Source organism: Rhinopithecus roxellana, chromosome 14 (assembly GCF_007565055.1).
Source record: "Rhinopithecus roxellana isolate Shanxi Qingling chromosome 14, ASM756505v1, whole genome shotgun sequence".
In the NCBI taxonomy this organism is placed as follows: domain Eukaryota; kingdom Metazoa; phylum Chordata; class Mammalia; order Primates; family Cercopithecidae; genus Rhinopithecus; species Rhinopithecus roxellana.
The window spans coordinates 62310337-62324037 of record NC_044562.1 but is presented as its reverse complement, the minus strand read 5'-3'; the positions used below and the strand labels follow the sequence as shown (position 1 = coordinate 62324037).

Here is a 13701-nt window from a genome sequence, read left to right as displayed (position 1 = left end):
AATTATTAAAGTGAGGTGGGCCGAACAAAGCAATTGGGGGTTTAATTTTCAATGAGACATGAAAGCATTTCCAGAAGGGTTCCTGTGGCAGAGGGAGGGTGATCAGGACGGCACAGTAGGATGCTTACGGAAAGAAAGGAGGGAGGGTGATCAGGATGGCACGGTAGGGTGCTTACGGAAAGAAAGAAGTTGTTTCTAATTGTGTGTGTTTGGCCATATGCAATAATGAAGTAATTTGCAGGAGTAGACAATGAGGAAATTTAAGAGAGTCATGCTTGTCTGCCAACAGAAATTGTCTGCAGGGTTTGGAAATGTAATTTGAAAGAGGGAGGAGAGTTGGAAACCAAGAAATGTAATCAATACCTTGAAGACTGCATGCAGCATCATTTGGAGGCCATTTTTGCCAGGGTATTTCCCAGCAATGTTAGAGGAGGACAAGTTGAAGAGGTTGGCTCCTGTTTCGGTGCAGATGGCATGGACCAGCATTTTCTTCCCTACCCCAGACGGCCCGGCTAATAGCAGCGATTTCACCAAAGGAGCTTTTTCATGCACTGCTGCAGAACCTAAAAAAGGCAGAGGCAAGGTGCTAATGTTCTGCCAAGAAAATCAGTGGTTCTTCAACTAGGATAACTCAAGGTCAAAACGGCATTGTGTGGACCCCACTTTCTGCAACAGTGATAAAGGTGTCGAAAGCATTTCAAACCAGAGACACGCCTCCATCCCAGCCGGCTCCGTGACACTCTTAATTTGTATGTCAGGGCTCGTGGTGGAGCCATAGGGTCTCTGCGGGTCCTTAATACCCTTCTTCTCCCCCTCTCCACATCAGTATTTCCCCTAAAATCATAATTTTTAAAGAGCATTCCTGCAATAGCTTACCTTTGGCTGTTTTCTTTTTCTTTTTCTTTTTTTTTTTTTTTTGAGTGCTTTCTCTGCTTGTCAGCAGCAGCATTAAATTCTTTGCAAGCTTGGGAAGAGGAATGTGGAGACACAGACGATAAGGTTGACTAAGTATTTATTTCCTTGCAACCCTCTTGCCTACCATTTAGTGATTCTTGTGAGATAAAGGGAAGACGGAGATCCAGGCAGCAGTAGCCTGAACTTCTTTCTCCTGCCCTGGTTTCTAGCTGTCAGTAGCGGCAGAGTTAACCTGACACTTGATAATAAAGTGACTTGGATGATTAGAGTCATTCGGAGGTTCATGCCCTGTGTTCTCCACCACTGTCAATTTCCTTAGTGCCCAGAAGGGGCCTCAGGTGTGGGTCTTCTCCACTGCAGAGAACACAAGCAGAGCAGGTACTGGGCACAAAGCAACTGAAAAGTGAATGGGATTAAATTCTGGAAAGTGCTGCAATCAAATCATTTACTATCATGTTAGTTTGCATTCCTGTCACTTAATGGGCGCTTTTTGATAATCTGTAAATGCCAATATAATGATTATGCTTTTCTTTTTTCTTGTATAATTGAAAAGATAGAGAAACTTTAAGTGATGACTGGACATGTCATTCTTATGGCTACCTACCATTCTCCACATAAACTCAGAAAATGGTTTTGAGCAAATTCTCTTCAAAATGTAATTCAATGAGCGTGCTTTTTTTTGTGGTTAGCAGGGGCTGCGGCAATCTAACGGGATAAAGGACAGACTTTTCCACAACAGGAGAGAGATGCCATTCATGTGCCCTGCATTGGACACCTGGGTATCAAAGGCCGCTCTGTGCTGGCCCTGGCTGGGAGCTAGGGCGGGTGCCCGTGGGAGTGGGGGCTGTGGCGGGGAGTGACACAAATGTGGAAAAGACTCAGGGTTTGCTGTGGACAGTTCAGGCCAGGGGCAGAGCTGAACCTGAGTTGCCATAATGAGAACTGGGAGGCAAGCGGTGCGAAGGTCCAGGAGAGCCACAGGGAGTTCAGAGAAGAAACTGCTCCCCGCGCGGGACTCAGGCTGGACTTCCAGGAGGGGGTGGCACCTGGGCTGGCCTCTGAGGAACGGGCAGAACGGTAACATGCAGTGAGGGGGTGTGTGGGCAGGCTTCACGTGGGGCCGGGAAGCCAGGCTGGCACAGGGAGGGGTGAGGAGCCAGCGGTCAGGGACCTGAAAGGTGGTGTGGGACGGCAGGTGCCGGGGTGCTGGCTGAAGCCAGGGGGCCAGGAGAGGTTTCTGGGAGCGGGGCAGGGAGGAGAGAACAGTGCTGAGGGACAGACTCTTGGGTTGGGAGGGGCGCGGCAGGAGGCAGAGGAGCAGAGGCAGGTGAGTGGGCCTGCGAGAGTGTGTGGCAGTGACACAGGCAGTGGCCTTCCAGAGAAAGGAGGTGGTCACCAAGGTCACCCAGAAACGTGAAAAGGGTGGTCCCAGGGAGGCCTCTTCAACTGGGGCCTGGCTGACCTCAGGGAGGGCAAAGGTGGGCAGAGGGCCCAGGAACTGGCAGGACACACGTGTGCCAGTGTCCACAGCTCTTCCTGCCCCTCTTGCAGAGCTACCAAGAGACACAGTATGGTTCCAGTTTTCCCACCTGAGTCCTGTTCAACTTTCCGAGGATTAAGAGATAACAAGGAGGCCAGTGTTCTGTGTCCTCAACCCAGTTTAGCTCCTTCCTAGCCCTGTGACTCCAAGGAAGTGCGTCTGCATCTTGGAACTGCTTATGAATCAGTAAAAGCTGGACCACATCCACCTGGAGGCGTCTGGCAGGAGATGAAACAGCAGACATGGTTTCTGCTCTGGGCGCACGCCTCCTCCCTTCACTTCTCCATGATCTTGTGTGGCAGTAATACCTCCAGGAGGGTGGGTGGATGCTGACCAGATACTTCCTGGGCTTCCTCTTCTCTACCAAGGTGGTTTCAGAGTCTAAGCCCCAGCCCTAGGCTGCAGCCGGTGTCTCCTGGCCAGGTATGTAAGCGGCCACGAGATGTTCTCAAGGTCCTCTGCTGAGTGACCGGGTTTTTAGTCTGGGCAGTGGCCACCATTTAAAAAAATATATATATATGTATATAAAATATTTTATATACATATATATGTATATGAATCCCAAATTCCATTTACTACTTCTGACATTAATTTAGAAGAGGAATTAACTATTTCTTGCCAATAGGCTGAAGTCAAAGTGGAACACTAAGGGTTTGAACTACTCCCATCTCATTTTAAAGCAAATTAAACACATAGAAGATGACTTCTATCTGAGAGTTGTTGTCAGAACTGAAACTCCTGGCTGGAGTTGCCATCCCTGCCCCAGGTGATTCAGGTCATACACATATCAAAGCCATTAAAAAAAAAAAAAAGAAAAAAGCGAACATGAGCCGCAGATATCTGTGTTACGGAGAGCCCATCTTTCCTGCATCACTTGTACACCACAGAGCTCTAGTGTGTCTGTCTGAAAAAAGTCACAATTGAACCTCATTTAGCAGTGAGAGTAGACTTCGGTGAAAACTGGCAGGGCCTTAAAGGTGATCCTTTAGATCCATGAAATACACTTGCACTGACTCCTGAAAGGCCGCCTCTGTTTAGGACCTAGTAATAGGAGCCTGTGGGTAAAAGGCAAGTGGTAGCCCTAGCCCGTTCTCTGATTTGATTAATCGTAATTGCAGGTACTTGCTTTGCCTATTATCTCCCCAGCTCATTGCCCGTATGTCCTTCAGCCCAGCACTGCTGAGCAGGCACACAGAGAGGGTGCAGAAGTGCTCTCCCTGGTAGTACTTTGCATGCTCGTGGGCACATTATCAAAATGAAACTGTGCCCACTCAGAATTCTCAGAAGGAAAAGTTAAGCTGCAGTGCACTTTTGCTGACAAACAGGAACACACTGTCCAAACTAGCAAGTGCTGCAAGCTGCTTTGGAAAAGGCACATCCGCGCACGCCGAGTCTTTACCTAATGGCCAGATTCCGTACAACGTGATGAGCTGTCTGACATCCAGGAGGGAGGGCATGGGTTCTATGGATACCTGGCGAAGAGTAGTCCCCAGGTAGCTGTACTCACCTGGAGAGAAAAGAAACAGAGGAAAAATAAATGGAAAACAGCGCTGGTCTGAGCTGCATAATTTTGGTCTGCAAAAACGATCAGAGAATACAAATTTAACATTTCAGAGCAAAGAGAATCCTATTAGGAGAGTCAATATGAAGAACACCTCTTTCCTCACATGAAGGTTTGAAGAAAAACTATCCAGGCAAGAAAGCCCTGCTCTACTAGCTACAGTAAACTGGGAATTATGTTGACTATTATATTAACCTCCTAATACTTCCTAAAACAACATTTGAATATTGAGTTACGTGAAATGGGGCAAAGTGCTAAACAGAAGGACACACAAGAAAGGCTGAAATAGACGGGGCTTCGCTTTATTTATATTCCCAGAGATTATGTATAACATTTGTGCAAACGTTAAAAATAAGTTATTTAAGATCAAATTCTACAAAAAATGTAGAATTTGTATTAAGCAGTGTAAATCTGAGTGTAAAATGCAGTCATTTGAAAGGAAGGGTATGAGTCTAATTTAGGATAAATAGAAACATCTCCTTTTGAGGGTAATATTCATTTACATTTTTATATTTTTAAGAGATGACCAAAGGAATAATATAGAAATAAATCTTTACAGGTTTAATTAGAAGATATCAAAGGGCTTAATTGTAACTAGTCATAAATCTGAAGTGTTATTTTCTAACTAATTTAGATAAGGTCACCAAGAAAATTAGTTTGGCTGTCTCCATTTGTCATGAGGACGGACCTTTATAGGTTCATATGATTCTCTCTTGATTTGTATCTGAATCTGGAGTAAAAATATTCAATGAATGAATCATCGTGTCTGGATTTTTTTCCCTGATGCTTTCTTCCTATAGCGAGTCCTGGTCCCGCAGAGCTTCGGATGCTACACGTGTACGGCAAGTACAATATGCACACTGATGTGTGTAGGAAACACTGAAAATACCCCAAGCTTTTAAGCATTTTCAAATGCTGAGGAAATCAGAGTTAAAATTCAGACAGTGACTGCTGTTTTGTTGTGGGGTGGGAGCAGCCTTTCAGAGCCTCCACATAAAAAAAGTCCTTGGCAAGGACAATGGGTATGGGTTGGGAGAATGAGCGATAATGAAAGCATCTATTACGGCTTCAGATACCACACTTTTTAATGAGCAGGTAATAAATAGAAGAGTGGTTAATTTAGCCTCCACTAGAATAGAAAGAGATCCTGTAACAACCGTTAAATCCAGCGCTCATTGCCAGTAAACATGACATTAAAGGTGACAGGAAAGTGACCCCAATTTTCCTGCTTATCTAAACCCGTATTAATCTCCAGACGCACCACATTTTCTAGAACCTAACAGATTTTGTTTAAACAAATTATATTCCGTTGAATTAGTGGGTGTTGTTTCTAACAGAGGCAAGGACACAAGTAGCCTGGGCTGCCTGCCAAGTTCTGAGACTCGCACTGAAAGCACGTTCCTGGGTTTGCGGTGGTCCCGCGTAGAAGTCATGCCCCTTCCCATCCATGCATTCAGAGCTTGGAAAGTTCAGGATTCCCTGCACAGATATCAGATCTTCCACAGGGGAGGGAAGAAGAAAGTGGCAGATGAAAAGGCATTTGGGATAGAGGGCATGACAATGCCAGGAAACCCAGAACAAGGGGCAGAAAACCAAACAGGGGCTGCATGACAGGTGGAATCGAATCCCCTTGCAATTCTATGTGGAAGTCCCAATCCCCAGCATCTCAGAACACAACCTTATTTGGAAATAGGGTTGTTGCAGATAGATTTCATTAAGATGAGGTCATCAGAGCGGACCCTAAATCCAACAGGACTGGTGTCCTTATAAAAAAGGAGAAATTTGGACACAGAGACAGACATGCACAGAGGCAGAGCACCACGTGAAGATAAAAGCAGAGAGGGAGGTGATGGTTTTACACCAAGAATCACCAAAGATCGCCGACCACACGCCAGCTGGGAGCAGCTGAATGCCGTGCAGGTGCGGCCTGGGGTGCTCCATCTAGCAACTCGCTTAATGTTTACAGCAATTTAGTGAGGCATTCGCTGTAATGGCCTCATCCCATAGTAGTGGAAACTGAGGCACAGAAAGAGTAAGTAAAGGCCTGGCATCCTGGAGGAAGCAGCCTCAGAAGGAGGAGAGGAATGAGAGATTCCTTGAGCCTGGGAGCAAAGACTGGTCAGTGGTCCCTGAGCAGTGGGCATCCAGCCCCTAGGCCCTGGAGGTCTGGGGGGCCTTCATGGGCACCAGCCCCCCAGAATATCTCTGCAGCCTGGTGCTACCTGGGAACTGGGGCCTTGATGATATCTAGGGGAAGGGGTGGGGACTGGTAAGAAGGACTGAGTTTAAATCACCTTGTTAGTATAGGGGTTGTGAAGCCAAATTAAGGTGATTTAAAGAAAATAAGGAAATTGCTATTTCTCGCACACCTGAGATTGTGGCAGGTGCTTGCTGCTGGGCACAGGGCCAGTTTTGGAGCAAGGTGGCCATGCAAGGGCGCAGCAAGCAGTGGGTTGGGTGGTGGGGGTGGGCTGGTGGGAGCTGAGGGCTGGGCCTGGAGGAAGGGGTCGTCCCGAGCTCTGCAATGCAGGCTTCGCATCCTCTGGGTCTGTTCCTCCCCTTCAGTCTCCTGTAGCTCTCATCTGCTGTGATTCTAATGACTGTTGGAGTTCAATGGTGTTGAGGAAAGAGTGGGATTACAAATCTCAAGACTATAAAAAGCAACTTTGTGTCCAGCGGCTGAGCATGGTGGATCTGCGTAGCGCATTCCTGGCCTGGTGGAGACATCCATCTGGGAAACCATGTTCTGTGTCTGGGGATCCCTGTCCTGCCCTGCCTGGATGAAGGGCTAGGGAGGAACAGCCCACATCCACCCTCTCTCCTTCTCTAGAAGCAGGAAGAAATAAAGGGCTCTGAGCACTGAGGCTTTGTAGCACAGGCCTCTGGAGCAACGGAACAGGCAACAGAGGAACCCTCTGGGCCATGCTTCTGTTGTCAAGGTGTTAAAAAGGAAACAAGATAATAAATTCGAAACCAGGGAACCCAAGGGTGAGTGAGGGTGCCTGGGTCCTCATCTTGTTAATTCTCTTCTTAGACAAGATGACGAGGCATGACTTAGCTGGGTGCTGAGAGCAGTGTGCTTTCCAGAGGCAGGGGGCCATTCCCAAGCTCCCCAAGTTTATGAGATCAGGAAGAAGCTCCCAGCTGTGTAAGAGCCCAGTCCCCCTAAGGCAGAAAGTCTGCAATGCCATGTTGGCAGCGCACACAGCTGTTAGGCATCGTGTTCTCTCTCCTGAAGCCCTCACCTTCTATTGATTTTATGGGTACATGGAGAATGCTCACTACCAATCCGCATGCCAAGGTCTCTCGCGCCATTTTTGATTGCCAGTAGGTCATTCTTAGCAGATTCTTCAGGAAGGGCTTGGGGAAAATTGCTGAGTTCTTGTATGTTTATCAGTTTGTGTCCTATGTACTTGAAATAAATCTGACTGGGTACAAAATCCTAGGATCCTGCTTCCTTTCCTTGAGCATCTTATATATGCTATTCCATTTACTTCTGGTGTAAAGCATTGCTGTGGAAAAGTCTGATGATAATCTAATTTTCTTTCCTTTCCAAGTCCTGTGATCTCTTTTACATAGAAGCCCAAAGGCACTTTTATTAGAATGTCTTCTTGATCAATCTGAGTCAATATTCTCAGATAGACAGTGTGGTCTTTCATTATGTGGTTTTAATGTTTTTTAAACATTTAAACCCTTTCCTGTTTGCCCTGAGAATACTCACCAGAGATGCTTTCGGCTGCAGCATTTACCCCAAGAAAACTTTGCCACGAAGCATCTCGTTTTTATTATTATTTTTGCATAGCTCTAGTATATTGACTTCAGAAACAAAAGACATCATTCTATTTATAGCATTCTGTTTTCAGTGGTGGTGTTTCCATTTAGAAAATATAGTAATTCTTGATCGCTGAAAATATCAAATCCTAAGAAACGCAGCATTCCTATGCGTGATCTTGACATTGTTTTCCAATGGTCGTTGGCTGAAGATTCATTTGATGAATCTGATTTTCTCTGAAATAGACAATTCTGAGGATTCAGATGATTCTGATATTAGTTCTGTTTAGAAATAACTCCAAGAACAGTTTCTACATTTTATTTTCACGTTGAAAATCAGTCAGATTTGCTTCAGCCTTAAAAAGCATGTTCGCATAAAGTTAAATGAGCATTACCAGCGAGCTGCGCTTTCTTTTTCTAAACAGGAAAAGGCCTAAAAGAAATTTTCATGAATTAAAATTATATATATTTATAAAATTGCAATTTGAGATAAGGTCCTGCTCTTTCACCCAGGCTGAAGTGCAGTGGTGTGATCTTGACTCACTGCAACCTCAAATTCCTAGGCTGAAGCGCTCCTCCTGCCTCAGCCTGCTAAGTAGCTGGGACTACAGGTGCGTGCCACCATGCCCAGCTAGTTTTTATTTATTTTTTTGTAGAAGAAGGGTCTTGCTATGTTGCTAGGCTGATCTCAAACACCTGGTCTCAAGAGATCCTCCTGCCTCAGCCTCCCAGAGTGCTGAGATTACAGGTGGGGGCCACTGTGGCTGGCCGAAATTCTTTGCATTTTTTCTGTTCCTTTGATTTTCTTCTTTAGGGACTCATATTATCTGTATGTTGGATTTTCTTTGTCTGTCATCAATATTTGACATGCTCTTTTGAATTCTTTTAATATTCTTCATTTCTAATTTTGCTTTAAAAATTTTGTCTTTTTGCCTTTTATTTCTAAGCATTATTATTTTTATTTGTTCTTGTATTCATTATAATTTTTTTTCTATAACATTTTGCTCCTTATTTATATTTATTGAGAGTTCTCACCTCATTTCTGGGTTGTACTTATTCTATTTTATGCTGTTCTCACACGTCTTCTATAATTTTTTAATGTATATTAACTTTTATTTTTTTTTTGAGATGGAGTCCTGCTCTGATCCCTAGGCTGGAGTGCATTGGCACAACCTTGGCTTACTGCAACCTCCCTGGCTTCAAGCGATTCTCCTGCCTCAACCTCCCAAGTAGCTGGGATTACAGGTGTGTGCCAGCACACGTGGCTAATTTTTGTAATTTTTGTAGAGACAGCAGTTCCTCCATGTTGGCCAGGCTGGTCTGGAACTCCTGATCTTAAATGATCCGCCCCCCTCAGTCTACCAAAGTGCTGAGATCACAGGCATGAACCACCGCACCCAGTCTCTGAATGTATATTGTTTTGCAATAGCAGGTTTCAGTATAGACCTGCTTTGTGGAGATGTCGTTTTGGGATGTTAATGTTTTCTTATTCTTTTTTTCTTATGATAATTTTGCACGAGCTTTGACCTTGAACTTTTCCATTGCTCAAATTTATATGAGCGAATAGTCCAATACTTTTAGAAGGAGGTGTGGTGCAGGATAGCTCTTCCAGTTTCACAGAGCTCCCTCCTCTGTCATTTTTATAGATGCTAAAAATGTGGTGGCTTGCTTTCTGAGATGTTCTGGCTCTGGTCCCCTTCCCTAATTTCTTCTGGGTCTTCTCTATGTTTCATCTTTACTTTTCCTATCCTGTTCAAGTTTGACTTCACTCCCAAGAGTTTCTTCGTAGTATGGGCCCTGTGGAGGAAGGCACTGGGGTGAATCACTGTCCCAGCCCCTTCGCATTTTCTTATTCGGGTCCTTTGCACTCATCTGCTACTGAGGTGGGCAAAACTCCTCCTAGATTCAGCTTTGATTCTTACCTGGCCCACTGCACATTACCTGGCCCACTGATCTCTGGTTATTTTGGGGTCTCCTATTCCCAGGTCCTTTGGTGTCTCTAAAGTTTGTACTTTGGGGCTCAATGAGGAAAATTTGTCATTTAGTTGTGGTGCAAGTGTTGCCTGGGGGGTTCTGGTCTTGTTTTCTAGTTCATCTGTTTTACGATGTGGGGATTTAGGAAGATACACTGCCATCTTTCAAGCTAAGGACCTTACCTGGGAGAAAATGAAAATATGGACAAGGTCAAAGTGTGCCAGATTTTGGTGGATGTTTGACTACTTTGGTTAGATTGAGTCATTTTCACTTAGAGTCTGTATGAATTTGTTCTTGAATTGCTATAAAGAAATACCCAAGACTGGGTAATTTATAATTAAAAGAGGTTTAATTCGCTCATGGTTCTGCAGGGTATACAGGAAGCATGATGCTGGCATCTGCTCGGCTTCTGGTGAGGCCTCAGGAAACTTACAATCATGACACAAGGCAAAGAGGGAGCAAGATGTCTCACATGGTGGGAACCACAGCAAGACAGAGAAAAGGGGGAGGTGCTACACACTTTTATTTTTATTTTTTAATTATTATTATTGTTTTTTGAGATGGTGTTTCACTCTTGTTGCCCAGGCTGGAGTGCAATGGCACGATCTCAGCTCACCGCAACCTCCACCTCCCAGGTTCAAGCGATTCTCCTTCCTCAGCCTCCTGAGTAGCTGGGATTACAGATGAGTGCCACTACTCCCGGCTAATTTTTTTTTTTTTTCTTCAGTAGAGATGAGGTTTCTCCATGTTGGTCAGGCTGGTCTCAAACTCCTGACCTCAGGTGATCCGCCCGCCTTGGCCTCCCAAAATGCTGGACTGCAGGCATAAGCCACTGTGTCCAGACTGCTACACACTTTTAAATGACCAAATCTTGTGAGACCTCACTACTGTGAAGAAAGTATCAAGGAGGATGGTGCTAAACCATTCATGAGAAACTGCCCCCATGATCCACTCACCTCCCACAAGGCCGTATCTCCAACACTGGGGATTATAATTCTACATGAGGTTTGGTGGGCACACAGATCTAAACCATATCAGAGCCACTCTTAAATGGCTGACTCCATCCACTTTAACCTTAGGCATCTTAAAGATGCTTCCTGAAAATTGACAGATCATTGAAAAAGTTCAGAAGGGATAAGAAACTAATAATTAGTTGAGAAGTCAGTCCACACATAGGTAATGGGAATCTACCATGTGCCAGGCATTGTACGAGGCACTAGGATCTTTTGTTCACAAATCCAAACCATAAATAAGAGAAGGTTCTGTTAAAAATAGCCATTTAAAAATATTAACAGAATTAACAAAACAGAATCAAGGCACAGGAGAAAATTCTCCAGCACCTGAAGAAGAAACACAGAAAGTAAAATAAATAGAAACCCAAAACATATCTCAATATATATTCTGGCAAAATTCTTATGCTGTTAGGAAATGTGAGGGCTCCTTCAAGTCCTCAAGAAGAAAACAAGGCTGTCTTGAAAAGGGATTAAAATAACCATCCTTTGATCAAAGGAGAATGCCAGCCTTCTTGCTCTCACAGACCAAAATTGGGTCAATGTAAATAACAGGATGGATAATGATAGGCATAGATAATACATTGAATAAAAAAAGAATCCATGTGTCTACACTGATAACATGATCTTAAAAGATTACATACTTTCTTACAGAAGAATGATATCTATTCAATGTACAAGGAATGATAGAAAGAGAAAAATCTCCACTTTACAACTGCTACAGCAATAACTGATGCAGATAAAAATCGTCAGTGGGTGCTAAAACGCTTGCCTGAAAGGATGCTGGGAACAGAATCTCCACAGCCTCAAAATATCACCCCTTGGATTCATTGTTCATTAATTATAAAGGGAAAGATGATGCTTTACAGTGGAGAAATCCAGGGAACAGTGCCTAAGCCACAGGATTAAACTTAACATCACCACTGATGGGACAAAGTGGCATTAGGTGCCCCCAGTGGGAAACACTGACAGGGACACGCCATCGTTTTCCTGTCAAATGTTTACCCTGAATCAAATAATGAGGAAACCATGACGCACATTCAATTGAGGGACAGTCTGTGAACAGCTCAGACTCTTCAAAAATGCCAGGGTTGTGAAAGATGGCGGAAGGCTGGGAAACTGTTCCAGAAGGAAGGAATTATGGGAGACGGAAGAGACACAACAATCACTTGCACCATCCTTGGCTGGATTTTGGATGCAGAAAGACAAACATGTATACAGGACATTATCAGGACAATTGGGAAAGCTGAAAGTTCACTGTATATTAGGTAACAGTATTGCATTATTGTTTGATTTTCTGAGTGATTTTCCTTCTGTGGTTATGTAGGAGAATGTTGTCATCCATTGGGGTAATTTCTTCATAAAAGTAAAACTAATAACTGCATTAGGGTGGTACAGTTATGAGGAATTTTAAGATTTAAGTGTATTTTCAGGTCATCATCATGTTTTTTAAAAATTCAGAGAAAACCATTAGGTGAGGCTGTGATAACAAATGTCCCCACCTCATTCCTCCCCAATATTTGTGTCTCTATTGGAAGGTATCTTCTGGAAATAATTCCTGCAGTAAGGAGTGTGTTGTGGAAGCCTTAGGTGCTGTCCCAGGTGCATTTTTTAACATGTGAAATCATAAACAATTCCCCATCTCCTTAAATCAGATTATGCCAGAAAGAATGCATTGAGGAACCTTGCTAGCAGGTTAAAAACCTGCTTCTATTACGTTAGGGGAGAGAGCTGCAACCATTTTATTAAGAGAATCTGTTAGTTCACAGCATCCTCTCAGGTTATTTGAATCATTTCAATCCAACAGACATTTACCAGAAGCCACCATGGGCTAGGTTTTGGCTTGAACAAAAATGTAAATAAAACATATTTCTGGCTGCTGGGATTTCAAAACACAAGAGGTGACACATGACACACACATGCATTATTCTTTGTGTACTCACCAATGTAATCAGAGAGGTTGACTTTCAGAGCCTGGATCAGTAATCCTTCTTCCACCAGTTCCTTATACAGAGACTCGATGGTCCTGGGGAGAAAGCAGAGTGTCTGTTCCAGAGTCACACACACAGAAATCAGTGGTATTTCTGTTAATGATCACATATGTGGAGAACTTAAACCAGATCTATTTCCAAGTACATTTGTTCATATGCAAATAAAAGGAGTTTTGAAGTGTTTCTACAATTTGAGGATAAATTAGGCTTTTTAAAAACAATACTTTCACTCATCCATGTGTGTATCTGATGTTTCCCATTAATAAGAATGATATCTTTGGGCGTCTGGGACCAGCTATAACTCCTGCAGTCTGCCCTTCCATCAGTCTTCATGATGGCACAAATATGAATTAGAAATTACCCAGTAATAGTAACGCAATGGACCTATAATTATATATTCGGCTGGCATCTGCAAGCTGTAGTACGTCATTAATCCTTTGTGAAATTTATGTTTCCTTTTAACCCAATTGCACAATTGTTTGAAAGAAATACCTACAAAGAACAAAGGATGAGACTGAAGATAATTCTTATATGGAAGATAAAACGTCTAAAGCTATGAGGGTGATGGTGTTTTAGGAGGGTGTTATACTTTATGGAGTGTTTACAGATGTCAAAATCACTTCTCTAAAAGGACCTTGGGCATATAGCCAGCACATTGGTAATTTATACTAATTGAGAAAAAAATAGACGTAGTATCTATCCCACATAACGGATGAAACTCCCAGTGATACTAGCTGGGTTTGGCTTGCATAAATTAGATAGGTTAAATTCCAATATTATTCAGTATAATCTTTTGAGATGTTTTGTCTTTTCCTCTTCTTTATTCTTCCATCCTACTCTGGTCTTTCTCTAAGTTGAGAACTGTAAATACAACTTTATTTAGACAGTTGTTCTGACTGTCCTGTGACCCAAGTTAGTGTGATTAAAAGACACCCGAGA

The 13701-nt window shown here is 43.5% G+C and overlaps 1 protein-coding gene across 1 annotated transcript in view; it reads right to left on the bottom strand.

Annotated features, from left to right (window-relative positions):
• The window catches only part of IQCA1 (IQ motif containing with AAA domain 1), a 175243-nt gene that overhangs the window by 39229 nt on the left and 122313 nt on the right, over positions 1–13701 (bottom strand). The window contains 3 exon segments of the mRNA XM_030916569.1: positions 364–563; positions 3855–3962; positions 12715–12797. Of these exon segments, the coding sequence (XP_030772429.1) occupies positions 364–563; positions 3855–3962; positions 12715–12797 (391 nt within the window).